At 38.5% G+C, this 27,970-nt stretch overlaps 1 protein-coding gene across 2 annotated transcripts in view; it reads right to left on the bottom strand.

The window, feature by feature from the left end:
* The window catches only part of LOC135631876 (mitochondrial Rho GTPase 1-like), a 43,217-nt gene extending 22,596 nt beyond the window's left edge, over positions 1 to 20,621 (bottom strand). Inside the window, exons 1-11 of one of the 2 annotated variants that reach the window (XM_065139919.1) lie at positions 20,217 to 20,621; positions 20,008 to 20,140; positions 19,751 to 19,897; positions 18,455 to 18,631; positions 18,074 to 18,325; positions 17,364 to 17,432; positions 15,410 to 15,465; positions 9,186 to 9,267; positions 6,705 to 6,916; positions 6,481 to 6,550; positions 3,510 to 3,622 (exon numbers count right to left, since the gene is read on the bottom strand). In XM_065139919.1, coding sequence (XP_064995991.1) covers positions 3,510 to 3,622; positions 6,481 to 6,550; positions 6,705 to 6,916; positions 9,186 to 9,267; positions 15,410 to 15,465; positions 17,364 to 17,432; positions 18,074 to 18,325; positions 18,455 to 18,631; positions 19,751 to 19,897; positions 20,008 to 20,140; positions 20,217 to 20,437 — 1,532 coding nt within the window. In that variant the 5' untranslated portion in view covers positions 20,438 to 20,621. The remainder of the gene's footprint in view (positions 1 to 3,509; positions 3,623 to 6,480; positions 6,551 to 6,704; positions 6,917 to 9,185; positions 9,268 to 15,409; positions 15,466 to 17,363; positions 17,433 to 18,073; positions 18,326 to 18,454; positions 18,632 to 19,750; positions 19,898 to 20,007; positions 20,141 to 20,216) is intronic. The other variant, XM_065139920.1, reaches the window with a different exon arrangement.
* Positions 20,622 to 27,970: the final 7,349 nt, after the last annotated feature.

Below are 27,970 nucleotides of genomic sequence, written 5' to 3'. Positions count from 1 at the left end.
CTTACAACCCGAAGCACTACATGTCAAACTAAGTACTTTGATAGCAAATTACTATAAGTTTAGGGTGGAATTTCCAAATAGACTCCACCATTCAGCTGCAAAATTTATGTTATTATTAGCAATAACATAGTAACATACTATATATGAAATTAATTATATCAAATTGTTAATACCTGGAGACATAATTGTCATGGATCGAGTGACCATTGGAATTCTAAAAAGACCTTCGGCGTTTTTATATAAAGATAATTCACGAATAATCGTATTTTGCACCTCAAGGCTTGGAACTAATCTTGTAACGCACTGATATAACTCATCCAAAACTTCTACATCAAACCCAACAGATTTAATCTTATAAAAGAATTCAGGGTTCAAATAATATCATGTTGCATATAAGGGACGAAAAAGTTGACAATTCCATCTTTTGTCAATGATTGTAAAAATTTTCTCATATTTTTCTTCATTTTCATTAAAAGACCTTTTAATCGTTTCATTTGCTCTATCCATAGCCTCATAAATATATCACATTGCAGACTTATTTTCATTATCCACCAACCTAAGGACTCGAACAAGAGGGCTCATTACCTTTAATATATAAACTACATGATTCCAAAAGGATGACATTAAGATGATATCAGTAGCCCTCTTGCCTTTTGCTTGTCACCCATTTCTCAGAGGTAAACATGTTTCTCAGATTATGTTTTTGACGATACACGCTTTGTAATGTCGAATGAAGTAGCAAATCGGATGACACCATATCTCACTAATTCTTTGTTCCTTGTGAATTCATTCATCATATTCAAAGCTCCAATATGATTATAAAGAAATCCAACAACAAAAATTATCATTTTTAAGGTTTTTCTTGATGTCTAAGATCTTTCTAATATCCTCCAACATTAAATCAATACAATGTGTCGCACATGGAGTCCAATATAAGTAGTATTTTTGTTTAAAACAATTTACCTGAGACAAAAGATAACAAAAATGATAAGACTTAAGAGTTTAACACATTTAATTGAAGATAAAATAATTAAAAATTTTAAAATTCAAAAGATGAATATTACCAACCAATACATAGTTGCTTTCATTATCGATTATGATTTGAACGATATTTTGTTCTCCAATTTCTTCCACGAACTTGTTAATTAAATCATATATCTTGTCTCCAGGTTTTACAAAAAATAAAGTATCTATTGACTTCACAAACATAATCCTTAAAGAACAGTTAACCATAAAATTAATTATACTCCTGCGCCTCCTGTCAGTCCAAACATCTGATATAATAGAGCAATCATATGTTGCCCATGATTCTTTATGACCCTTTAGTAAGTCATTTGTATAATTCAACTATTTTTGCAACAATGGAACTCGCATCTTATAATAACTTGGAGGTTTTAATCCCGCACCATATCTTCCAATAGCTTCAATCATTTCCTTAAAATTGTCTAAACGAGTTGTACTAAGGGGAAGACCAGTCTGATAGAAGAAGCGAACAATGTGTTGAATTGTTCTTCCTCTTATTTCTTTATCACAAGCATCACTTATATTTGTTTGTCTAAATTTTGAACCTCCTACTTGCCCTTATTGTTTCTGTGATCCTTGAAACAATATATAGATCCATCGATCCTTTTTTACCCTTCTTAGTACTCATAACTTCTTTTTCTATTTTTGTCGTATATTTTTTTCCCACTTGGGTTAATACTCATAGAATAATATTCTTCATCCCTAAGATGTTCAAGGTTGTATTATAGTAAATCCCCGTAAGATTCATTCTTTTGCATCTTCTTTTCATTCATATAACTCAGCAACTCTTCTTTTACCTCAAGTGGACACTTTTTCAAGCTACTGCATTCTTGAAATTTCCTACTAGATGTTGTTTTGCACAAAAAATACCATCTCTAATAGTCTTATTGTAAAACACGCAAGTCACTGCATTAGGATCTTTCGGATCCTTTAGATAATTATACTTCCATGCAGAATCTTTTTTTGATGCCATTGGAGACTCTATTGAGTTGCTCTGTACACTTGCCATTTATCCTGAAACCTAATAATAATTTCAAATAAATAAAAATTAACAGTATTAAAATCAAAATAATATATTATTAATCTAAAAAATATAAATACTGCTACTAATATGCAGTTAACAGTATACTATCGAAAGAGAAGAGAAGAGTGTAAGGGAAGACCGAGGGTGTTGACTGAGAAAAGCAGGAGCGACAGTGGCGAGCGACGACAGTGGCGAGCGACGACAGTGGCAATGGCAGAGCTAGCAACAAGCAATGGGAGCAGGAGCGGCGACAGTGGCAGCGGCAATGGTAGCAACGAGCAGCAGCAGCGACAGCGGGAGCGGCGATAGTGGTAGCGGCAGCAGCGGAAGCGGGAGCGGTGAGCGGAGACAATGGCAACGGTAACAGCGAGCAACGACAGCAGCAATGGGAGCGACGACAATGGCAGCGGCAGCAACAGCGAGAGCAACGACAGCAACAGGACCGACAACGTGAACGGCGAGCAAGGTTAAGGTTGGGGAAGTCGTGCTGATATCGATGCCTTAGTTGGTTCGATTGAACCAACTAAAGCACCGGAGACCGAACCAGACCTAAAACGTTGGTTTGATCGCCTGGTTTAAGCCAGGCGCTAGACGCCTGGACTCGGGCGAGCGCCCAGGCGACGCCTCTTTGGAGCGCGCCGCTTGGAAATAAAGCGACGGGCTCGGGCCTCGCCTCGTCCTCGCCCGAGCACCTATTGAAATCACTGCCACTCATGGACACCAGTCTATGTTAATCGAAATTGTTTTTTATGCTAGCTCCTGATGAAAATGATAGCAGCTGCATGCTGATCAGGTTTGCCAAACCTACCAATGAAGCAGAATGATGAATTACTGATGAAACCATTGGAATTATCATCAGACTGTCCTTGCAAATTATGCATTTATAGATATGACCATCTACATAACTCCCGAGGCAGAATGTAGAGGCGCTACATATGGAATGCAGACCATAATTCATGAGCAGAACCTTCACATACATATATCTGAGAGCTTGCTCACCAATAAGGTAGTAACGTGAAAATAGGAAATAAAATGTGAAGCAAAGACACCGTATAACAAGCATCTGTGCATGATATCCTACAAAAGGCAGGATTAAATAAACAAGGTAGGTTACATATGCAGTTTACATAATTAGATGCAACAGTAATGTTTTTGCATCCTTTAAATTATGCAACTGAAGATGCAAAAACTGCCGATAAACATTCTACCTCTGTGAGTGAGAGTCATCACGTGTTATGTAATTCCTCAATCAAACAGACACTATCTAAGTCAAAGTGGTCAACTATTTCTGAGAAATACAAGGATACAAAAAATTTAGACAACCATCTGCCTTAGTTATTATAGTACTTAAGATGGTTCAATCTGTATAATTCAAAATTTGTTGGTATGTACACTGATAAACAATTAAAAATATGGCCAAAGTTCACATTAGTTAAGAGCAGTATAATTGACAATTTAATACCTGTCGTGAACAAATACAGCTATGTCGCATGCCGCTAAAGACTCCTTACTAGAAAGCAGGTTCTTGACTTTTATTTCTGCTATTTCTCGCATTACAAGTATCTTTTTATCACCCTTCATAAGCAACACATTCAAAATCAGATATGGCAAAAAGAATACTGAACTTGTTCTAGAAAACAAACATTGAAATATACAATTTGAAGATCCAATTTAATTTGCATTTGTAGTTTATGGTTTATCCTAACAAGTGAATTACCAGGTAGTCAAAAGAACTGAATCTGTGCCACAAAGAAACCATAATTTAAAATTTTGAGCCTGCTAGTCCACATCAGTACCGGCCAGCGTGGCTACCAGGCAATTTCTCCTGCTCTTGTTTAAAATGAAGCTTACAGCTCGGTGAGCTCACCATGCCAAGCTTCTCAAGCAATAAGCTGACAGGTACCAAGCTATCCCAGGTGGTAAGCAGCCTACTGTCGGGTACTAGTACTGATCCCTTTTTCATGCTTTGAAAAGCTGACAGTTGTCGTATCTTGTTTCTTATTCTCTCTATTCTTCCACTGGCTCCTTTTCATCCTTCTTTTCTCTTCCTCTTCTACCACGGTACCACCACCTCCAACTCTCCTCCTATCATCGACTACGTCCTCTCTCTCTCTCTCTGCTGGTCCAGCCAGTACCAACCAGTACCAACCTATCCTAACTTGGTACCTTACTGGCGCAGTCACGAATTGGTGTTGCATTTGACAAACATCTTAATCCATGAAAGAACACAATTGCTTGTACCAGAAATATAAACAACCACAAGCTCATTTGAGAAGCACAAAGATCATACGAACAATTCTAAAAAGTATCTGCAAGGAGTTAAGGCCCACATAATGCACCATATTGATCAATTGCTCATTTTGTGAATTAACAGTGCAGAAGAAAACATGGGTATAAAGAGATAAGCAAACACACAAAAAGGGGAAGAAAACAAAGCCTTTGATAAGAACTTGCAATTCTAGAAAAGATGATGCATCATAGTCTATCTATCAAAAGATAGAGTCAAAATCAGTCTAGTATAAAAGACTGGGTAGGTAATCACCCAGTATAGACCAGCTTGAACCACCCAGTAGAGGCTGGTCCAATTCTCGACCGACAGTTGGACCGGGTGAATACCATCTGTACCATATGGGTCCAGGCAGGTCCGGGGCAGTAAAGAATTCTTGGTCCAAAAAGTGCTATCATTTGGTGCAGTAGCATGGGAAAACCTCATGTGCTACTGATATTTGAAAACTTATAATTATAACCCTACCAAATAATGCATTTTTTGGGTAAAGAAGCACATAAAACTAGTGACAGGGCAACACTAGTTTACATTAAATCTTCTGTGCCATGTATTGAGATCATGATGGATATGGGTAAGCAAGAGACACGACTTATGACATGCAGCAGTAACACTCCCAGCTTCGTGCATGGTTATGGCACATGGGCACATACCCATTGGGTAAGCTGGTACTTTGCTGGCATGTGTACATCTATAAATCCCTACATGGAACAAGATCAAAACCTTGAGTTCACTGTGCTATGCAAAAAGCTGCATAATAAATTATGCTAACAAATTAACAATATTTTTTCAAATCAAAATAGAATCTAGCAAAATAAATTAGCATTTTAAGTGTTACAACCACAAACAAAAAATGTACCCTCATGAAATGCTTGCATATGCATGGTTTAGTTTTCTTGAGACGATCAATTGCATGAACTCAACTTGTATCTTAGTCATACAAAATTACCTTTTCATAAACAGAAATTAGAACTTTCTAAACCTAACAAATAACAAAAGCAATAGTTGCAATTTATAAAAATATTAATGATTTTAAAGAATAACTAACACCTCATGCTAGAGAAGAGAGGTGCGAAGTGGGTGACTTGTGACTCAAGATAAACAAATGGTCTAATGCCTCGATGAACCCTTAAGTGAAACATTGGTCGATACCTTATTTTTGAAGATTTGCCATGTTGATGTGTCCATTCCAAGCCTATGTTCATTCTTTATAGTCGATAATTGATAAGTATATGAGTTCTTGCTAACTTTATTCTATTTTGAATTTTCATTGTTAGAATACATGTTACTGGCATAACATTTCACCATGTGACCTTGATTAATTCTTAAGGTCATATTTGTTAGAATCATCAATCTTCACATACTGATACAGAGGTGAATATTCAGTATTGCATTACCCTCATAAAATGTCCAAGATGTGGTCTCAATAACTTTTCCGTATTAGCTTGGACTGGTAAAAACTATACCAGTTTTTACCTTTTCATAATTTTTTTGGAACCAAAAAGATCAATGATGATGTATATTGAAGTTAATTTGTTTGATGTAACATGTAAGATAGATCAATAATCATGAACTGCACGATCCAGTGTCCTAATCCAATTGGACCACTCTGGATCAGCATTGGTGAATTTAAGCCCATCCAATTAAGCCAGATGATATTTGAGACTGATCAAGGATCAGTCAAAATAAATCAATCTTGGGCTGAACTCCTAGATCTCGCCAATCTTGATGATCTGGTCACCTGCCAACCATAAAAAAAAAAATCTTGCTTATATTACTAATTTTCGGTTGACCCCACTATCCTCAGGCTGATTTTTATCATTTCAAAAAGAAAATAAAAAGCTTCTATGATCAGATTCAACTAATCCAGATTGATTCTGATCTTAAACACCAAGACCAACCACATGTTACCTGCAATATTGGAAAGAGTAAAAGCAATTATCCTGTAACATGCATCAAAACTTGCAAAGGGATAGAGGAATCAACTAGACCCAAAAACTCCAAATTTTAATTGATAATCCAGAGTTCATATGTAAATAAACTTGTAGTAGTACAAATATATACTTAACAAAGCTTGCAAGAGCAGAAATAGAGTAGTTGCTTATACAATCCAAGACAGAAAATTCATTCATTGTTAAGTTGCACTTACATTATGGAGTCCCACAACATTTGCAGCAAACCGATCAGATGTTGTGGGATTATATTTCTCCGAAAATGTTCTGCACAATAAATGGTCAAATAAAATAAAGGAAAAGCCAAAATCCTGTCAAGTCAGGTCAAAAGCTAACACGTAAAAGCTTGGTCCTTATCATGAACCAAATAATAGTAGCATGCAAATAAGTGACAGATAAGAAAAACCAACAAATGGCTTACCTTCCAATAAATGAATTTAACAATGTGGTCTTCCCGGCATTTCTAGAACCAAAGACAAAACACTGAAAAACATTTCTTTGGGTTTGCTGCTTTTTGCGATCTAACCTCCTTTTTCTTGTTATCTGAAACGCTGAAGCAGGATCACCAGTGTATCCAATGTATATAAGGTTAGCCAGACTAGCTGCTGGATCTTGAAGTGTCATGAGAGCCCACTGCAATAGAATAATATTATTCCTATCAATAGTGCATAACAGAAAATTGATGAATGAAGAATTCCTTTTTGACAACCTTATTTAGCTAATCAAAAGAGGAGGAAAACATCATAGAACCTATGCCACCCGATAGCTGAATATAACTAAGATCAGCTAACAAAGGAAAGGCCAGACTTATAATATGTAAAAAGAATTCAGTTATCTACAATAGAGTATGTCAGCATAAATGCAAAACTATGTTTAGCAGTGTTGAACATCTTAGATCACAGAGAGAAACTCCAGCAGTTGTCAACATATTTACTAAAATTGACTTAGAACATAATAAAAAGGTGTGATGACAGGTTCCATAGTCAAATTTAGGACTACAATTTTCAAATAAGTTACAAAAACACAAGTGAAGCAGGTGGAATAGGACGATACGATTTTAAAATGAAAGATTTAAAATACGGCAAAAAGACATGAAACATTTCAACTTTTTCAATACCGACACATTAGATAATATCTGAGCACAAAACATGCATGAAATAGACACTATGCTACAGATTTTACAAGAACTATCTTCTTGCAAATTAATGCTTCAAAAAAGAAATGCTCACTGTTGGTCAATTTCCTAAAAGAACCACAACCACAATAAAAATAATGCAATCAAAAGTCACATCCATGACAAGTTTTCCAGTTTCCCAATGATACTTATGCAGATAATGCTGGCAGGATATGTGCAAGTCAGCATAAAACTATGTTAACCCACTTGGATATTCTGCTAGTACAATGTTGTATTTGGATGACATGGCAAATGCTGGTCTGCTAGATAATATCTGATAACCAGCACATGCAACTTTAAGTCCCTAGATAATTTCTTATAACCAAATATAAGTCAAAGATCAGAAGAAATTCATCACAACAATCTCCTCCATCGCCTTGATGAGGTTCCTCTTCCATTCCATGAGGTGCCTGATGCTTCTTCTTCTACTACCACTTTCCTACCCCTTGCAGTGCCATTCAATGTAGCGTATCAATGAAAGTAAATTTTGGCTTCTTTGGCTTACTTTACAATTTAATCATGTTATAAAAACAGTTGGTTTCACTAGTTAGTATAAACCAATCAAGATTTAACTAAAACTGATCAACAAGCCACACATTCACATCTTAAAATATCACCCAGGACCAGGACTGCATCTGGTCAAACCAATATGTATCACCATGCAGGGCAATACCCATAATTTGGCAATCCTTGATAAATGCAGATGTACAATTAAATATATCACCCTTGCAAATATATAACACATATAAAGAACAAATGTAATTTACTTCGCACAAAGTAACAAATATAGATATGTAGCTGTATATATTTGTACACATGAATCTGTGTAGAAAAAGATATATATTTGTACTATAAACCAAGGTTTGAAATATCGTACCGTACCGGCGTTTCGACATTCTCTCGGTACGATACGATACAGTATACCGAGTAGTATACCATTCGGTATACCGCTCGGTATACATACATATATATACATACATATATATACATACATACATATATATACATACATACATATACATACATACATATATATATATATATATATATAATTCAGCGACGTCGCCTCTCTCTTCTCCCCAGGAGGATAAAATATTTTTATCAAAGGCGACGTCGCCCGAAGAAGGAAAAAAAAATAAATACATATACATACATACATACATACATATATATACCGTCCGGTAAAGGACGGTCCGTGTACTGATCAACTGACGGACCGATACGTACTGCCTGGTACAGGCGGTATTATTCGAAACTGCATACCTTGCTATAAAGACATACAAACAAACTTGCAACATAAATAAATGCATACTTCTTACTAAAGCATATGCATCCCAACCTTAAGCATATATTCAGTTGATAAACATTAATAAAAACCATTACTTGATTACTTTCCAGTCTGCAATATATTTAAATGCATACTAATATAAGTCTGCTAAATATGCATAATTGTGTGTTACATAATGATGCACCCTTCTAGCAGAAGGAGAAAGCATAAATTTGAGCTTTAAACATTCTTGTTCTAGTTATAACTAACATCTGGCAAAATAATCATTATCTTACAAAAATAAATAACATAGAAAGGCAAACAACAGTTGACCTGATAGAAATATGGGAAGAAAGACAAGTAATTAAGTCTAATTTACACAGAACCTATAAACAAAGTCCATATATATCATAAAATTTCAGGGAAAATACTTAGAATATTAAAAAAACATGACAAAAGACCTCCGAAAGAAATCCTTCAAGTGACAATCCTCCTAAAACATTCTTCTCTGCAGCATCTTTGTAAGGAGCTTCAGACCAAGGGCTGTCAAAAATAAAGCAAAGTGAGGGGAAGGAACAAAAGAAGAAAGAAAGCATTTTGATCAAACATAAATGAACAGGTAGTTTGGAAATAAGAAAAGTTGCATCATAGGTGAATGAATAGAAAATTCAAACATGTAGGTTGAGCGTAGCATTATAGAATTTTCTCATCATGACCTAAATTAGAACAGCATGGTAGAGTTCGTCAAGCAACAAAGCAGCAAGAGAGCTACTATTATGTCAATACATGCCCCAATGCCAAAAAAAAGGCAATAAATTGGACTTCACTTTGTATTTAGGCCCCTCAAAACATTTCTTTATTTTCCAACCTGGCTTTTCTTTTTACTCTCTTTGCTTCCTTCACACTTGTCCGAATCCTGTTCAATCTGCTGGAATTCTTTTCAATGCTAATTATCACTTTTCGCATTGAAGTCACAAGTGCAAGTCTCATATACACATACGCTGTGTGATAGGGTGTGATGAGCAAATTTTCTAATTCTTTAACTTGGGCTGATGGTCGATACCTAAACCAATAAATTTGAACTCTTGAAGGGGAACAGTTGAAGTTGACTCTTTCCAAGGATCAAAAGACAAAAATACTTCATAATTATTGAAAGTGAAAAGCAGTAGTTTAAAATAAAGCTAATAAACATAAAAGCTAGAAATTGGAAGAGGGTGGAAATCAACAGTAAACTAGTGCTAGTGAATAACAAAAAATTTTGAAAATTGGAAGAAAGTAGAGAGAATATGAAAGAAACAACAGGAGGCCACAAAGCATCCAACAAGACAATTTGCTAATTCAAACCATCATTACAAACAAAAAGAACTCATCAGCAACATTTTGTCATACAGGCTATAGGCTATAACTATATTTCTACACAAGTCAAAACCAGGTATAAAACAATCAGATATGATAATATCTAATACAACTTAACTGACTCCATTCCTACTATATCATAAGTCCAACCTTCACGCTGCAAATTAAACCTTTTTAAAGTCTTTGATTAGAATGCATCTGTTTTTTATATCACTCTAGCATCTGCAGCATGAGGGCTCAAATTTTTCATGGTGGTGTCCCGAGCTTGGACATCTGTTATAATGGTTAATGGTCAACAGAATAAAGAACTACAGGATAAAAACCTACAGAATGAGAAAGATATCCCCCTTTCAGATCATTCAACAGGGTATTACTAGTATGGAGATGTCCTCAGTTAATTCCTAGCTGTAAAATCCATCCTCTTCCCCTCCTTTAAAGTCATTCAAGAACTTAGGACATGCAAACACAAGATTCCTCTAATAGTAGAACTCTGAAGTGTTTTAGGTAGGCCAACACCATACTTTTATCGAATAACTCTAATGCCTCATCTCATTTCTTATTGTCAAGTCTTAGCTACTGCAGCAGTTGAAATTTATATATAGCCGAATCAATCTCATTGTTTGTTTCCAAAATATGTAAGGAATAGCACAAGTTACATGGCCTTTTATTTCTATTTACCAAATATTTTTGTTAGGCAAGAGTAAACACCAAACTAGAAACAAACCAAAATAAAGAGTAATAATACAATTTCCACTTATGCTGTTTTCGGTCAAAAGCTTATAAACACTGTGCAACATTGTTTTCTGTAGGAACCAAGTCCATGTCTTACTATGGTCGAGACAAAAACTGTAGTAACAGTTTTCCTGTGGAACTGAGTCCATGAATGATCTTCCTTTGGTCAAGGTAAAATGTTGAAGGTTTCTTTGAGGAAATCATGAGTAGAACATGGCATTTGGTCAATGATTTGAGCAGTGCAACTTCCTACTCTGACTTCAGCTCTTCAAGCTTTCACAGATGGAAGGAGTACATATAAGAGAGTGAAAAGATGTGACTGCGTTTAGGAATGTGCCATTTTGTGTCAATTATTACCCAAAAGAGGCTAATGTCTTGAACTTCGATTAGGTTCCAGGTCAAACAAAAGGGTATATAAACATGACCTTGCCACTGCATGCAAGTCTATGACAGTCCAGTGTCAAAATTATATGTGCCAATTGGAACAGATTAGCATGACTACTACATAATATTTATGCTGTTAACTTCAATAAAGAACAAAGCACAATCTTTTGTCAACAGATGTTGACACTAAAAAAATGTTTTCAGGGACTTGAGTTCTTAAAGGGTGACGCAAGCACCAAGACACCGAATTAACTTATGTTTCAAGTTAACAATCAATCTACAGCAAAACTAAATCATTAAATGTAAGTCTCCTGTTTCGGATTGGTTATTCTAAAAAGTCAATGTCGCACTTCCACAGTGATTTAAAAAGCGCTAGGCGCCAAAAGGCGCCAAGGTCCAAAAACGCCCGAGGCGCTAGGCACTCGCCCAAACGAAGCGAGACGCTAAAATATAAAAACATATAATATAATTAATAAATATAATTATTTAAAATTTTAAATAAAATATGCTATTAAATTAAGAATATCTAAAATACAAAATCATAATGTCACATTAACAAAAAGTTTCAAAATTCAAAACAATAAAATTTTACATCAAAGTCATTCATCATAATCAATAATATCGTCATTTTCACACAAATCATCTTCATTGAATTCGTCCTCTTCCTCTTGTCCTTCGACTCCTTCCTCTTCATCAAAATATGTTTCATTCTCTATGTCTTCAATAATAGCAGGAGCCGGGCTTGATGCTTTTGCACTGCATTATGATCTTTCGGATCCTTCAGATAATTATACTTCTATACAAGATCTTTTTTTGATGCCATTGGAGACTCTATTAAGTTGCTCTGTACACTTGCCATTTATCCTAAAACCTAACAATAATTTCAAATAAATAAAAATTAACAGTATTAAAATCAAAATAATATATTATTAATCTAATAAATACAAATACATTACTGTTACTAGTATACTATTAACAGTATATAGTATAATGTTAATAGTATACTTTCGAAATAGGAGAAGGAAGAGGAGTGTAAGGGAAGACCGAGGGTGCAACAACAGCGGTAAAAGTGAGCAGTGGCAGCGAGAGCGACGACAATGGCAACGGCAGCGGCAGTGGCGAATAGCGACAGTGGCGAGCAACGGCAGGGGGAGCGGGAGCGGGAGCGGGAGCGACAACAGCGGCAGCGGCAACGGCGAGCAGCGACAGCGGGAGCGGCGACAACGGCAGCGGCAGCGGCGAGCAGCGGCAGCAGGAGCGGCGAGTAGCGACAGCGGCAGCGATAGCGTGAACGGCTAGCAGGGTTAGGATTGGGCAGTGGCAACTGATATCGGTGATTTAGTTGGTTCGATTGAACCAACTAAACACCGGAGACTGAACCAGACCTAAAACGCTGGTTTGGTCGCCTGGTTTAACCCAGGCGCTCACCCGAAGCACCCGGCGCCTATGCTCGGGCGAGCGCCCAAGCGACGCCTCTTTGAAGCGCGCTGCCTGGAAGTGAAGCGAGGCGCTCAAGCCTCGCCTCGCCTCACCCGAGCACCTAGGCGAGCGCCCGAGCGCCTATTGAAATCACTGCACTTCCATATTAATGTAAAATTTACAGCGAGAAAAAACTAATTTATTGTAGAGGCCTGCTCCAGGTATATGGCAACTTTTAATGCCATCAGCAGCTGTGTCCTCCAAGCAATTCTATACATAAAAACAAAAAACGATAGGAAGGTTTCAACAACTTTAGAAACAACTATCACATTGAAGATAGCTAGAGATTTTACCTGCAAGTCATAATTACAGTTAGAATTGGTCTTGAACACAGAAGGTTATTACAAGCTGCCTAATGCCATATTACGAACTTGATGTCTTGGGATGGACCTAACATCATGTATTTCCTAAGAGTCAAATTTACAACAAGTACAAATAACCTGCTAGTCCAGGAAGCATGCTTGGCCAAACAAGACTCCACGGCAAAAATGATAACCAATACTTAATGTTTGATATGTATTCAGTTTAAATTTCAATACAAGTTTCCAACAATAATTTTTTCCTGTCAATATTATGGAATTTTAAGTCCTTAGTAACACCTTAAGGGTCCAATTAGATAAGTGACCAAGACAATTAAATTACTCTATTTATACATCTTATTAAGGTTTTTCACATCATGATACGCTCCTTACTACATGTGAATCAGCACAGGTGGGCACAGGAGACATGCTAGCTGATGCAGTAAACATTCCAATTTAGTAATGTCTGGGCACATTCATGAACCATCACCGGGCTATGGTATCAATACAACCTACACAATGCTAGTTCCATGCCATCATGGATCCACAAGGTCATAACACTCTATCTTGCTAGTAATCAACTTAGTTGAAGAGTAATAATGATTATTTTACCAGTGCTTTGACAGGACTAAGTGACATGTTAGGTGGATCCACTTAGTGATTTAAAAAGCGCTAGGTGCCAAAAGGCGCCAAGGTCCAAAAACGCTCGAGGCACTAAGCGCTCGCCTAGGCGCTCGTCCGAGCGAAGCGAGACGCTAAAATATAAAAATATATAATATAATTAATAATTATAATTATTTAAATAAAAATATGCTATTAAATTAAGAAAATCAGGTACAAAATCACAATAAATAAATAAATCATAATAGTATATTTTTTATTTTTTATAAATAAAAATATACTATTAAATAAATAAAAATTAATAATATTAAAATAAAAAAAATAATATATTATTAATCTAATAAATAAAAATACTATTATTAGTATACAGTTAGCAGTATATTGTTAATATACTGTTAACAATATAATGAGAAGACCGAGGCTGTTGAGGCAACGGCAGCGGTAGCAAGCGACAGCCATAGCTAGAGCAGGAGCGGCAAGCGACGGCGACGACGGGAGCAGCGAGGGACAACGGGAGTGGGAGCGAGAGCTACGAGCGACAACGGCGAGCGACAACAGGAGTGACGACAGCAACGACGAGTGACGACAGCAGCAACGAGCAACGATTATGGCAACGGAGAGCAATCGGCGAGCAGCGATTGTGGCAGCAGCGAGTAACGACAGTAGCGGCGAGCAACGATAGTGGCAGCGGCGAGTAGTGAGAGTAGCGGAGAGCAGCGACGGCAGAGAAAAAATCTCGGCGGCAAAATCGCGAGTGTTAGGGTTGGGGAAGTCGGGGAAATCGCGAGAGGGAGCCTGATATCGATGATTTAGTTGGTTCGATTGAACCAACTAAACCACCGGAGACCAACCAGACCTAAAAATCTGGTTCGGTCGCCTGGTTTAACCCAGGCGCTCACCCAAAGCGCCCGACGCCTGGGCTCGGGCGAACGCCCAGGCGGCGCCTCTTTGAAGCGAGGCGCCTGGACATGAAGCGAGGCGCTCAGGCCTCGCCTCGCCTCGCCCGAGCGCCTAGGCGAGCGCCCGAGCGCCTATTGAAATCACTGGATCCACTCACTGTAGGATCCAGCGGTGTTCTTCAATCTTTACAAACCCACGGACAAATAACATGTAACACCGAACTACTACTTAAGAAACCACATCCAGCATTTCAAATTACATAGGGAATATTTCGGAAAAAATTAGTGAAAAAAAACCCAATTTTGTTTATCATATTTGCTAACATTTAACCTTTTTTCTCTTTATTCTTATTTTATTCCCACTCATTGTTTTCTTTTACGGTATCTACCAACCTATAAGCTGTTGTTGGTAACTAAGGAATAAAAAATCAAATTTCTACAGAAGAACATTTCTAGATCATGTAAACATTGGATGCAAGATTTTCAATCTCATCCAAAAATAAACTAAATAGCAAATTTAAAATATACACCACAAAAACAAGCAATCTGTAATTAGTGTTTCAGATCCACATTTGCAAACTTAGTGCAGTAAAAAGAGATGTTTAATCCATCAAGACATGTTTGCAAAATGAACACTTAAATGCATGGATTGCCGACACTCAGCATACTGCACCAGATTGCAGTGTGTTATACCATACCAAGGGTCTGCATGCACACCCTTGGCAATGTAAATAAATTATAAAGGGCTGCAAGCTGCAACAGGCCTGTACTGGCCAGTCGTCACCCAAGAACCATTATAAATGGCAATCCTTGCTTCAGTGCCTTGAGGCAATGAAAAAGGATTGCTTCCCAAAGGATGGTTCCCAAGTAGTAAATGTGTAACAGGTTTTGTCTATCTTGTTAAAAAAAAATCACCTTTCTGGAGCAGTTGAAAAAAGATCATCCAGTTCAGCAGGCCGCAGAGCTCCATCCTGGTAACCAAGAATATGTTAGGCTTCACTAAGCAACCATAATGAAGCATAACTATCACAACTATCACAAGTTGTCCCCCCACTCCATCCACGACATGCTAATCCCAGTGTTGACTAAACCTAACAATTTAGAATTGAATTAATCAGATTTAACCATTAATGAAGACTAAGAAACAAGGAGTCAAAAAGGGTTTATTGAACAAACCCCCAACATTTTCATTTAGAAATTTAATTAAAGGTTAATATCTAAAATACTTGAAATTTTAACTTCATCTTACTAGTATTTAGATATTTATGGACATAAAATTTACTAGCAACTTATGTTCTATCAGCACATTAATGACACACAAACACTTGTACCGTCGTGGCATTACCTAGAATAAAAATGGATGTGGCTGATTATTATCGAACTCATTGACCACTCTAATGTATACCAACTTGAATTCATGAAATAACAGAGCCAATTTTTTTACAATGAAAGAAGCCCTTGATCTTTTTTTCAGTTGCACATCACAAGACACAAAAATACAAGTATTTCCAACAAAGGGACAATATGTCCCACTAAGAATTTCAGGAGAAAACAATGATGTGATTCAGTCAAATATTCATTCTTATACGTATAGAAAATAAGTTAATAACAAGAGGATCAAAACCTAACTTCTCCACAAATTTGCCAAACCACACCAAATAATCATGGTAAATATTGAAATGTAAACCAACAAATGCTGATAGATGGTATACCTAATAGATATGCAAAGGCTTCAATTATTAACAGGTGTGCACCCAGGTAAGGTCAATTATGGATGAATTTTTCAGCAGACCAGCCTAGTCGATTACTTGAAAATTCGTTATCTCCAAATCTGTCAGTATTGGTGACATCGAGTTGGCTATAGATTTTTCAAATATATTGATTAATAATATAATTCAATTTTAATGGAAGTATCAATATTGTAGATGGTTTCCCTCAGAAGACTCCAAACAATAATAGAAAGGTCATAGATTGCTGTCTTTGTAATATGCAAGATTATTTGGTGAGCAAAAGGTGGCACCTGGTTATTAGAAGGTCCCAAAAAAATCTAGAGTATTACATGTAGCAACCAGTTGAATTTGCCAAAAATGCAGCTAAAAACTCAGATACAAAAGCTAAATTTGTAACCCTGGGTCCACATTTCAACAAACAAAAGAGGAATGAAATTCAGATAAGTAATTATTTCGATGTCGAACCAATTCATATTTTTCATATAACCTCCTTAGAAACTCTTATCCTATTCTGGTTAGTATAAGCCTAATGATGATTTAATTGGACCTTACAGATTATTATAAATTATCATAAGGTAGACCAGTGTTCCAATATTCCCATCCTTCATCAACAAAATTCATGGCCTAAAAGACCCAGCTGCTCACAGAATAGTGGCAGTGTGGCACATTCTTAGATAAGACCCTAATAGCATAAGGACAATAACAGTAGTCCAAGAGCTCAAAAATTCCCTTTTCCCCCCCTAATGGGCCAGCAGTTACAGCTTATTAAAAAGAATTGCTTAGAAAAATAGTAACAGAGTAAACTAAGCAGACAGTGTAACATAACTAAAGCTATCTTATCTACATTCTACGAAGCCAAGCCTAAAGCAGGCTCATAAGAAGGAATTTTTCTACTGTTGAGTAATTCGTTAAAATTTATGATAGATTTTACTGGGCAACGAGAGTGCCACTAATGCCACCAATAGAAAAAAAATAACTTATGAAGGCAAAAAATTTCACAGTTAAGGACCATGTAATTACATGACAATAAGCAAGAACAAATAAATACATGTATAATGAATTGTCATTGTGTATTGAACTATGTGAAAATTAAATTAAAAATATAACCATACCAAAGAGAGAGAGTAAATGATTCATACACTGTCGATGTCAAACGTGAGGAAGACTCCCTTCAAAAAGTCCACAGCTTCATTTGTCAGCTCTACAGTCTACAGAAAAAATGGCAGGGTTTTAACTAACAATAAATTGATTTGTTATGAAGCCCATGCAAACTCTACTAGAAGTGTGAACTTGGTATTGGAAAATCATCCATTTCTTCATGAAAATAATTTGTATTTCATGAGTTGATTTTATTCACAGAGCATTCATCTTGGTACTGTTGGTAGGGCTACTTCTTAGTCAAGACTAGATTGACCACCTCAGAACCTACCGATAAAGAAGAAAATAAAAATATCTAGCTCAATGTTGTCACTTATGTAACATGATATTGTAAAATGTCATCAAAAAGAAAATTCAATTCAAGAACTAGAACATATAATGCAACAGAAAAGATGACCATGTAACAGTGAAGCATAATGGATGCCAAAGAGAATTTGCTAGATTAATATTTAAACAGTGTGAAGTTAGTCCAGGTCAATGATGGCTATTAGATCAGTTTCAATAACTTCAAGGTTGGCCAAACTTTCACTAAGATAATACTAGCAAACTTGATATACAAATAAAGCATACACATACAACAGAATAACTTCAAGTCCAACCTCAGGGATTAGAAAGTGAACATGGTATGCATGTTTCAAGTTCAAATTTAGACCAAATTAAGCAACGACAGTGCCACCAAAGTCAATAGTACCTGATCTGATGCACGCTTGAATATTGTTGGAAGAAGATCATCTCGGAGTTTAATATCATTATCATAACCAAATTTCCTCAACACTGTCCAGGTCGTTTCTAGACGACCTTTTTCTATGAAAAGAGCATGTAGAAAAAGAAAGCCAGTTAATGTAAGCCCAAAATCATTAACACCTTCAGGCAACTTTTCTTGAACAACCTTCTTGACACCCGCAATTTCAGTTTGCTGGAGAGGAGCATTAAAACATCTAACCTGACGATATTCACACTAAATTAATATCAATTCTCCCTGATGAATTAATTAAAAAAGCCTACTCTTAATGTATTTGAGATGCATAATTTGTCCTAAAAACAAGCAATCGTGGACTAAACAAGGACGGACCTGGAAGTCATTCAACTCAGAATCACTGAGAGCACCATCTCTATCATGATCGCACAGGATGAATATCCTTTTCAAAGCCCTTACACAATGAGGCTTCAACGATTGTGTCTCCTGATCAAACAGCGGGGCTGTTGGATGAAGCACCGCTTTCTGGGCATAATAAAATACTTCTTGGACCTGAAAAGAAACAACATTTTCGAACTTTATGGTATGATTTCCCAAGATAACAAAGGCCAACTAACTCAATTAAACAGTAAGCAAAGATCATCAAAAGAGTGCCAAAGACTCAGGATATACCAATGTTCCAAAACTGGAGTCTGATACTGCATATGCAGTCATGTGATCACATCACAGAAGGCCTATGAAACCTTAATATGTCTCCATTGCAGATAAAGAACATGCAACCCTGTAGCACATACCTATGCTACAGGTTATGCAAACCACATAAGCATGAAACATGATTACATGTTTCTTTATAATTTCTTCTTATTACTAGTACTTCCAGATCAAAACATGGTCGGAGAAAATAATCTTAACCACATACACATTTGTCCATATCTTATAAATCACCATTTATAATTTTCCTAGATTATATATAATATATATATATATCAACAGTCACTGATTTAGCAATATTATATATTTACCTATTCACTACTTGAATATATACTAATACATGTATCTTCATTACTCAAGTATAAAGTATGTAAGTGTTTTGATAGGAACCTCCAAATGTGCCACTATATGCAGATGCACACCTGCACTACATGATGTAAGCACCCTCATCCTTTCATCATCTCTAAGAACATTGGAATATAACGAGAAAACAGCAGGGCAGCATTCCACTTTCCAGCTCTTTAAAGCTGATGTATGATGCTCAACTTATCAGATGAGGCAGCAGCTGAGCTATCAGCTATTAAGACAGTACATACGCAGTTGACCTAAGACTTCTCTAGCTGATTACCCAATAAGGACATCCAAGAAAAATTGGCAGGCATGGTGCCATATGGAACAGAAGAACCTCTAGATACACACACCCGATTTAGAAAAAAAAAATACTTTTTCTCATCTCCCATGCCTTATCTCTCTTGAGAATTGTGTGCTCTCACTGTCTGAATTCAGCTAAGAAACAAACCAAGCAACATAATACCTACAGTTTTTTATTTAAACAATAAGCCCAAGACTGGTTAAATCAGGCCCCACCTCGCAAATGTAACTGATTCATAAACAAACAAAGAGCCAAAAGTCACAAAGAAGTATTATTATATAAGTGGAGAGGCTAGGACGAAATCACACCTGAATCTGCCTGAGAGCAGAACATTCGATGCAAGTCTCGATCTCCCGATACTGCTGCATGATGGGCGACATCACCTGCTCCAGGCTCACCTGCTGCTCATCCCGCAGATCCAGCTTGCACCCCACTACGATGACCGGCACCTTCGCCTGCCCATCCCAAAGTATAAGGAAAAACAGAAGCCAGTTACTACTACAACTCAAGACCAATCTAAGCTTAGGAGCTACGGAAAATAGAAAGAGGGTAAAGATGAGAGAACCTCCAATCGGCGTAGCTCAGGGAGCCAATAGGTGCTGAGGCGGTCAAGGGTGGAGGGGCGGTCACAAGCGTACGTCAAGACAATGGCATCCGCAGACTTGCACTCGGCAATCAGCTTCGCCTTATTCTCGGGCCTGCATCAGATCAAGATCGCAAGACTAAGAAAGGATCGGATCAACAACAAAGCAGAAGAAGAAGGAATACGAGTACCTGGAGGACGTGTCGATGATGGTGAGGGGGACGCGATCGGGGTAGTAGTCAGCAGGGAGGCGGGTGGGAGGTATGACATGAGGGACGTTCTCCGGGAAGGATTCGGTGGCGACGGCAACGATGAGGCTGGACTTGCCCGTGCCCGCCTCCCCCATTACCACCACCCGCACGCTCGTCCGGCCCACGGAGCTCCCTCCTGCTCCTGCTGCGCTGCCCGCCATTATGATTTTGCCACCACCGTCGACTTCCTTCCTCGCTCTCCCCTTTTCCTTTCTATAATCTTGTTATTCTTCCCGGCGAGAGGAGAGGAGGGAGCAGCAGAAGCAACGGAAAGAGGAGGGTAGAAGCCGCGGAAGTGGCAGGGTGCGGTGCCCTAATCAAGGGAGGGCTTGGAGAAAGAGGCTAGGCAAGGCAAGGCAAGGCAAAGAAGAGCGTTTAGGTAGCGTGGGGTCCGTCACCCGATCGGATTCCTGCTAGGTTTATATGCAGATCCGCAATCCGATATAGAGCTTTAGCAGCGTGGGGTCCATCATCTGATCGGATTCGTGTTCGGTTTCAATCCAGATCCGCAATCCGATATAGAGAGCGCAATGCATCTGATAACCTCATAAAAATAAAATTACACTAAAAACCAACAAATTTTATAATTCATTTTAATTATTTCAATCAAAAGAGTTTGTTGCCTAACAATGCACAACTATCATATGAAGAAATTATACAGACCTACCAAAACAGTAATTAAAATAGATAAAAATAATTAATATTAATAATACGAGAAGAGATAGAGGAAGATGTAAAAAAATTTTAATATAAATTATAAATAAATATTTAAGTATTCTAAAATTAACTAAATATATGAGATTTTACATATTTTAATGACAGTAAAAAAATTAATCGATCTCGTTGTTGTTGCAAATGCTAATTAAATTTATTCAAATAATATGAAGTTGTCTTTCATGACTAATCTATGCTTAATTAAAATGATTTATAATAACTCAATTTCAAGAAAAAAAAATGAATCAAACACAGATATATGATGAAGTTTTAAGTTCTACAAAATTCAATTTGAGAACCAATTTCACTATATGTAACATAAAGTCCATAGAGTTTGAAAATCCCGAACTAATACATTGAATATCTTATCATAATTGAAAGTATTATCATAATAACAATGGGCAAGAAACATGAGATTTATGAACGAGCAATTTACCAAATAGTTCCTTAATTATTTATTATATTAAATTTTGATGATTAAATTAATTGATAAGCAATTTACCATGAGATTTTGATCTAATAATATATGTTTTGAGTGACATAAGATTCGATTATGAAGACACAATTTGATTAAAGAAGGAAGAATCAATGTTAGACTGAAGTAAAACATGTCAGAAGATTGGACGTTAAATTGAATTATCGGTTGACATGTCTGCAGATGATTTCATGAGTTTGAGCATCGGGCCAAAAAGATCAAAAATTACACCAAGGAGATCGAATGTTACGGAAAGACAATATGTCAATTGAGCAATATGTCAAAGGTCAAATGAAGCATTGGATGAACCAATAACATGTCGGATAATATGTGATTAATGCTTTATAATAATTTATTTAGATTAAATTAGTTTAGGTGTAATTGAGTCGGTATTGGGGTGAAACAATGTCAACTCAATTAGAGGCCAATTGGGCCTGAATTAAGGGTAAATTGGGTCAACTATTTGGCTCATTCAATGTCTTATAGTAGGGTCTAGTGGTGGTACCGTCCAGACTGGACGATGGTATCGGCCAGACATACTCTTCAAGATTGTGTTAAACAGTGGTACCGCTAGACGGGATGGTGGTACCGCCTAGACATAGTCTCCCAAACTGTGTTAAATGGTGGTACTGTCATACTAGGCGGTGGTATTGCCTAGTATCAATGTGTTAGGTAGTAGTACCGTCAGATTGGGCAGTGGTATTGCCCAATATCAAATTAACAAACAGTGGTACCGTCAATACCCTGAAATCTCGAGGATTTGAATTTTGGTTTCACCTTTTGAAGTCATTTGGGGCCTATAAAAACCTCACTCATCCTTGCTTAATAAACACATAAACTGAGAATAAAAATTAGGAAAAATACTATTGTAATATTGTGAGAATTCTCCTCCTTTAGCTCTAAGTGTTGATGGTGAGTGGGTTATAAAGGTTATCTCCTAAACATGTGAAAAAGGAGAAAAGAGTTATAAGAGGGTAGTTGGTCTTCACCTATTAAAAGAAGTGAATGTTGATGATCTCAACTGAGGAGGAATCAGGAGTGGACGTAGTCACGACGATCGAACAATTATAAAACTCGATTTGCATTTCTGTTTTACTTTTCATTATCATTAATATTACTTTAATTGCTTATTGAGCTTATTTTTAAGTCAAACACACATTCAACATTTCCAACACGATTTTTTATTGAATGAAAGTTTTTGAATCGTTGAGTTTTTTATGGAAGCACTAATTCACCCCCCCTTTTAGTATCGATTTTGGTCCTAACACATTTTTTATCGGATGACATGGTTAGTATTCATTTTTATCATAAGATAATTTTTTTTTAATTTAGATGAAAGTATTTGGATTAAATCACATTGAGACCCATGCATGATTTGATTATTTTTTTCATTAATCCGATTTAATTTGATTTGATTTGATTCACTTTCTCTTCCTTTTTTTTCTCCCCCCTTCATCTTCTCATGCTCCTTTTCCTCTCCACCACCTCCATCATCTCTTTTTTTCACTCAAGTACCTCCTCATCCTCCCTCTACTTCTCTTTCGCCTTCATCATCTCTTTTTTTCACTCAAGTACCTCCTCATCCTCCCTCCACTTCTCTTTCTTTACCCAAAAAGTCATTATACTCATAGCTATACTGATTTAAAATATATTAAAAAATATATTAATTTTATATAAAATTATCATAAAACTAAAAAATATCTTTAAAAAATTTAATTTTTATATAAAATTATTTTAAATTATCTATAAAATTCATAATATTCTAATTATATTTGGGTTACACTCGAGTTATACTCATTCGAACATATTAAAAATATATAAATTTTTATATAAAAGTTGTTGTAGGAAACAACTTTGAGCCGTGGCCTCGAGGTCGACGCGGCTCGGTTCGGGCCCAGATGACGGGGGATCTTCCCGGGGCAGCCTTCGAGCCCGTTGAGGTGATCTGATGTGGTGGTCAGGACAGGGTCGTCGTAGCCTTCGGGCAGAAACTCATCGTCTTCGCGTCCGGCGAGGACCTTCTGCTTCGCACCTGCACAAAGGTCGGGTCGGGGTGCTCGGCCCGACCCCTCCGATGATTAAGTCAGATGATGGTCATTAGGGAATCGTTTTCTCCTCTCCCCCCTTTTCCTCATGAACGAGAGGGTTTTTATAGGGAAGCTTACTGCTTCCTGAACTGCTCCCTTGCAGGGGGCAGGCTTGTAGCGTCTGACGCTGGTGTTGGCATGAAGGATTGAGCTTGAGTAGGGTGTTAATGCGCCTCGATCGGCGTTCCAATCTGCGTTGACCAGGTGCTGTGAGGCGTTATTTGGGACGGCTGATGTCACGCGAGTCTTATTGCAGTTATTATCCTCATCACATTCCCCCCCGGAAAGAAGCTATGCGTCGGTTGTCGTACTGGGAGTCTGATGCATGGCTTCAGCTTCGAGAAACTGTCCCTGTCGGTCGTTAAGCGGTCCGTTGCCAGGGGCGCGGGAGTCATGGATGTTCGTAGTCAAGGGGGGTTGCGTGTGCAACGGTGACCCCGGGTAGTGTGCGACCGAGGGACACAACTCAGTCGAACAGGCCGGGCAGAGGCTGAGGTCCCGAGTGACACGTAGCCGAGGAGCACGACGCAGGCGGGCTGGCCACGTAGGTGTGGTTTCGGGAGGCGTGTAGCCGAAGAGAGCACGAGGCTGAGGAGCACGACACAGGCAGGCTGGCCGCGCAGGTGTGGTCTCGGGAGGCGTGTAGCCAAAGAGAGCACAGAGCCGAGGAGCACGACGCAGGTGGGCTGGCCGCGCAGGTGTGGTCTCGGGAGGCATGTAGCTGAAGAGAGCACGGAGCCGAGGAGCATAACGCAAGCGGGCTGGCCGCGCAGGTATGGTCTCGGGAGGCATGTAGCCGAAGAGAGCACGGAGTCGAGGAGCACGACGCAAGCAGACTGGCCGCGCAGGTGTGGTCTCGGGAGGCGTGTAGTCGAAGAGAGCACGGAGCTGAGGAGCTACTTGCATTGTTGTCCCTTCATACCAACTTGCCCGTGGTGGGGTATTGAGAACCCCCTTCCTTGTGAGTTCTTGGGGGCCAACTCTTCGCGCCGCAGCATGCTTTCAGACATCGAGATTGAGGTGCCAGGGTGTTAGGATCAAGAGCACTAAGAGGGGGGGGGGGGGGGGGGGGTTTGAATTAGCGCAGCGAAAAGCCTTCTATGAAAAATAAAAACTACATTCGTTCGTTAAAAGTGATTTTGGTAAGAAAGCCGATTCGTAAATCACTTTAACTTTTGTTTAAGTGAGATGCAGCAAAGATTTAAATGCAGTTTGCAGTTATGATTCTAATCAGATAGTAGGCGCAAACTGAAATATGATATTCGTACGAAAAAAACTGATTTACATCTAAATGCTGATTCGTAAATAACTTGATTAAGCGAGATGCAGTTTAAGTAAGGATATAAAGGTAGTTTGCAGTTATGATAGAAATCAAAACGTAAACGCAAACAGAAATATGATGATCGTACGATGAAACTGTTTTACGTCTAAAACGCCGATTCGGAAAGTGCAAAGCTTGAAACCCAATCGTATATGTGCAGAAAGCAGTAAGCTTTAGAGGAGGTTTGCAGTAAAGATAATATGCTCAAAGTAAATGCAAACCGAGATTTAGAGTGGTTCGATCAATCTTGACCTACTCCACTTTTGGCTTCCTCCACCGACGTCAACTAAAGGCCTTCCTTCAATAGGCGAAGGCCAACCACCCTTTTACAGTTTCACTCCTTTTATCGGGCTTAGGAGACAACCCTTACAGAATTTTCTCTCCTCTCTTTAAAGCTCAGAATTTGGAAGAAAAGAGGGAGAAGAACTTTTGGCCTTTACAACAATTTTGAGCTCTAAAAATCATAGAACAAGATCAGGATTTCGGTGTATATTCAGTGCCCTTTCAGTGCTGAATGGGTGGGGTATTTATAGGTGTTGAATCTCGGATTTTGATGATGAAGTCAATTGTCATTTGTTCTCTAATCTATGTGTTGAGATAAGTGTGCAGGATTATCTACGATGAAAGTTAGACAAGCAGCAGGAGTTGCGCCGGAGTCAAGTTCATGATTACATTGGAAGTTCGAGAGTTCGACGGAAGTTTGGACGGTCGTCGGAGGTTCTACGAGAACAGATCCGAGAAGTCCAGAAGACTTGCCAAGCGAAGCTCGTCGAAACTTGCCAAGTGGATCGTCGCAAAGTCCAAGAGTTTGCCGGAAGTCCGCAGGAGCATCACCGAGGGTTCATCGGATGATCGACGGAAGTTCGCCGGAAACTCGCCGGAAGAAGCGATTGACGCACCAAAGCAAAGCTGCAGAAATTGTCTTAGATTTAATCGTAGTTAGCACGTTGATTAAGTTGGAAAATGGGAGGTGATCCCATTGGCTTAATCTTGGGGCAATTGGGCCCCTGAAAGACTGAAATTGGGCCGAATGGAACTAACCATTCGGACCCTGATTGCACCAGGAGGTGCAACCGCCTAGGCCAGGAGGTGGCACCGCCTGGGCTAAGCCTCCCAGCGAGACTGGGCGGTGCAACCTCCCCAGCCGGGAGGTGGCACCGCCTGAGCTCAGTCTTCGAGCTAGACTGGGCGGTGCAACCTCCCTGACAGAGAGGTGGCACCGCCTGAGCTCAGTCTTCGAGCAAGACTGGGCGGTGCAACCTCCCTGGCAGAGAGGTGGCACCGCTTGAGCTCGGTCTTCGAGCTCTGCCAAGCGGTGCAACCTCTCCAGTCAAGAGGTGCAACCGCCTGATCCCGGAATTCCGAGATTTGATCGTTTTGAGCTCGAAATTTGAATTGGGTTGGGGCCTATAAATACCCCACCCATTCAGCACTGAAAGGACACAGACCTATACCGAAATCTTGATCTTTTCTGTGATTCTAAGAGCTCAAAAGTGTTGTAAAGCCTTTAAGTCTCCTCCTTCTGTTCTTCAAGTTCTTGAGCTGTAAAGTGAGGAGAGAAAGGTCTGTAAAGGTTGTCTTCTGAGCCTGTCAAAAGGAGAGAAACTGTAAGAGGGTAGTTGGCCTTCGCCTATTGAAGGAAGGCCTCTAGTTGACGTCGGTGACCTCGTCGGTGGAGGAAGCCAAAAGTGGAGTAGGTCAAGACTGACCGAACCACTCTAAATCTCTGGTTTGCGTTTATTTTGAGCACTTTATCATTACTGCAAACCTCCTTCATAACTACTGCTTTCTGCGCTTCTACGAACAAGTTCTAAGTGCTGTTCTTTCAGAATCTGCATTCAGACGTAAATCGGTGTTTTCGTACATTACAGTTTACGTTTACGTTTTGATTCTGCAAAACTGTCTTCTGCGTCTTCTCGAACAAGTTTCTAAGTGCTGATCTTTCCAAATCTGTTTTCAGACGTAAAGTAGTGTTTTCGTGCGATATTTACATTGCAGTTTACGTTTACGCCTTGATTCTGCAAAACTGTCTTCTGCGCTTTTACGAACGAGTTTCTAAGTTCAGATCCCTTTGAAACTGCGTCTAGACGTAAAATTGCGTTTAGACGTAAAACTGTCCAAACTGTGTTTAGACGTTTTAGACGTAATCTGAGTTTAGACGTAAATCTGCGTTTAGACGTAAATCTACGTTTAGACGTAAATCTGCGTTTAGACGTAAAACTACGTTTTAGACGTAAACTGAGTTTGGACGTAAATCTGCGTTTAGACGTAAATCTGCGTTTAAACGTAAATCTGCGTTTAGACGTAAAACTGCGTTTAGACGCAAACTGCATTTAAACGTAAATTGTGTTTAGACGTAAACTACGTTTAGATGTAAACTGCACTTAATCTTAAGTTATCTCAGAATCGGCTTTTGCTTCAAAACTGATTTTTATCGAACGAACGCAGCTTTTGTTTTTAATCGCTAAAAGATTTCCGTTACACTAATTCACCCCCTCTCTTAGTGCTCTCGATCCTAACAATTGGTATCAGAGCAAGGTTAACTCTCTAACGGATTAAAACCCAAAGAGAAATGGCATATGCCGGAAACCAAGAGGGGCATTCTATTACTCGTCCACCCATGTTCAGTGGGACGGACTACACCTACTGGAAGACCCGAATGAGGATCTTTCTTATTTCTATGGATTTTGAACTGTGGAACCTTGTCGAAAACGGTTTTTCAAAGTCTTCTCTTCCAATGATCGATTGGAATGAATTGGAGAAGAAGGCTTTCGCTCTTAATGCAAAGGCTATGAATGCCTTATTTTGTGCACTTGACAAAAACGAGTTCAACCGTGTTTCAACTTGTGAAACTGCATTTGATATTTGGCACACACTCGAAGTGACCCATGAGGGCACAAGTAGAGTAAAGGAGTCAAAAATCAATTTGCTGTTACATTCTTTCGAACTTTTTCGGATGAAACCGAGTGAAACCATTGGCGACATGTTTACCCGTTTCACGGATGTTGTTAACGGTCTAAAAGGACTCGGAAAGAGCTTTTCGGATTTTGAGCTTGTTAATAAGATACTAAGATCCCTTCCTAAGAGTTGGGATCCT

The sequence above is a fragment of the Musa acuminata genome, chromosome BXJ3-2 (genome assembly GCF_036884655.1).
Source record: "Musa acuminata AAA Group cultivar baxijiao chromosome BXJ3-2, Cavendish_Baxijiao_AAA, whole genome shotgun sequence".
Lineage (NCBI taxonomy): Eukaryota > Viridiplantae > Streptophyta > Magnoliopsida > Zingiberales > Musaceae > Musa > Musa acuminata.
The sequence above is the reverse complement of the archived record's forward strand: the minus strand, read 5'-3'. Positions and strand labels throughout refer to the sequence as shown.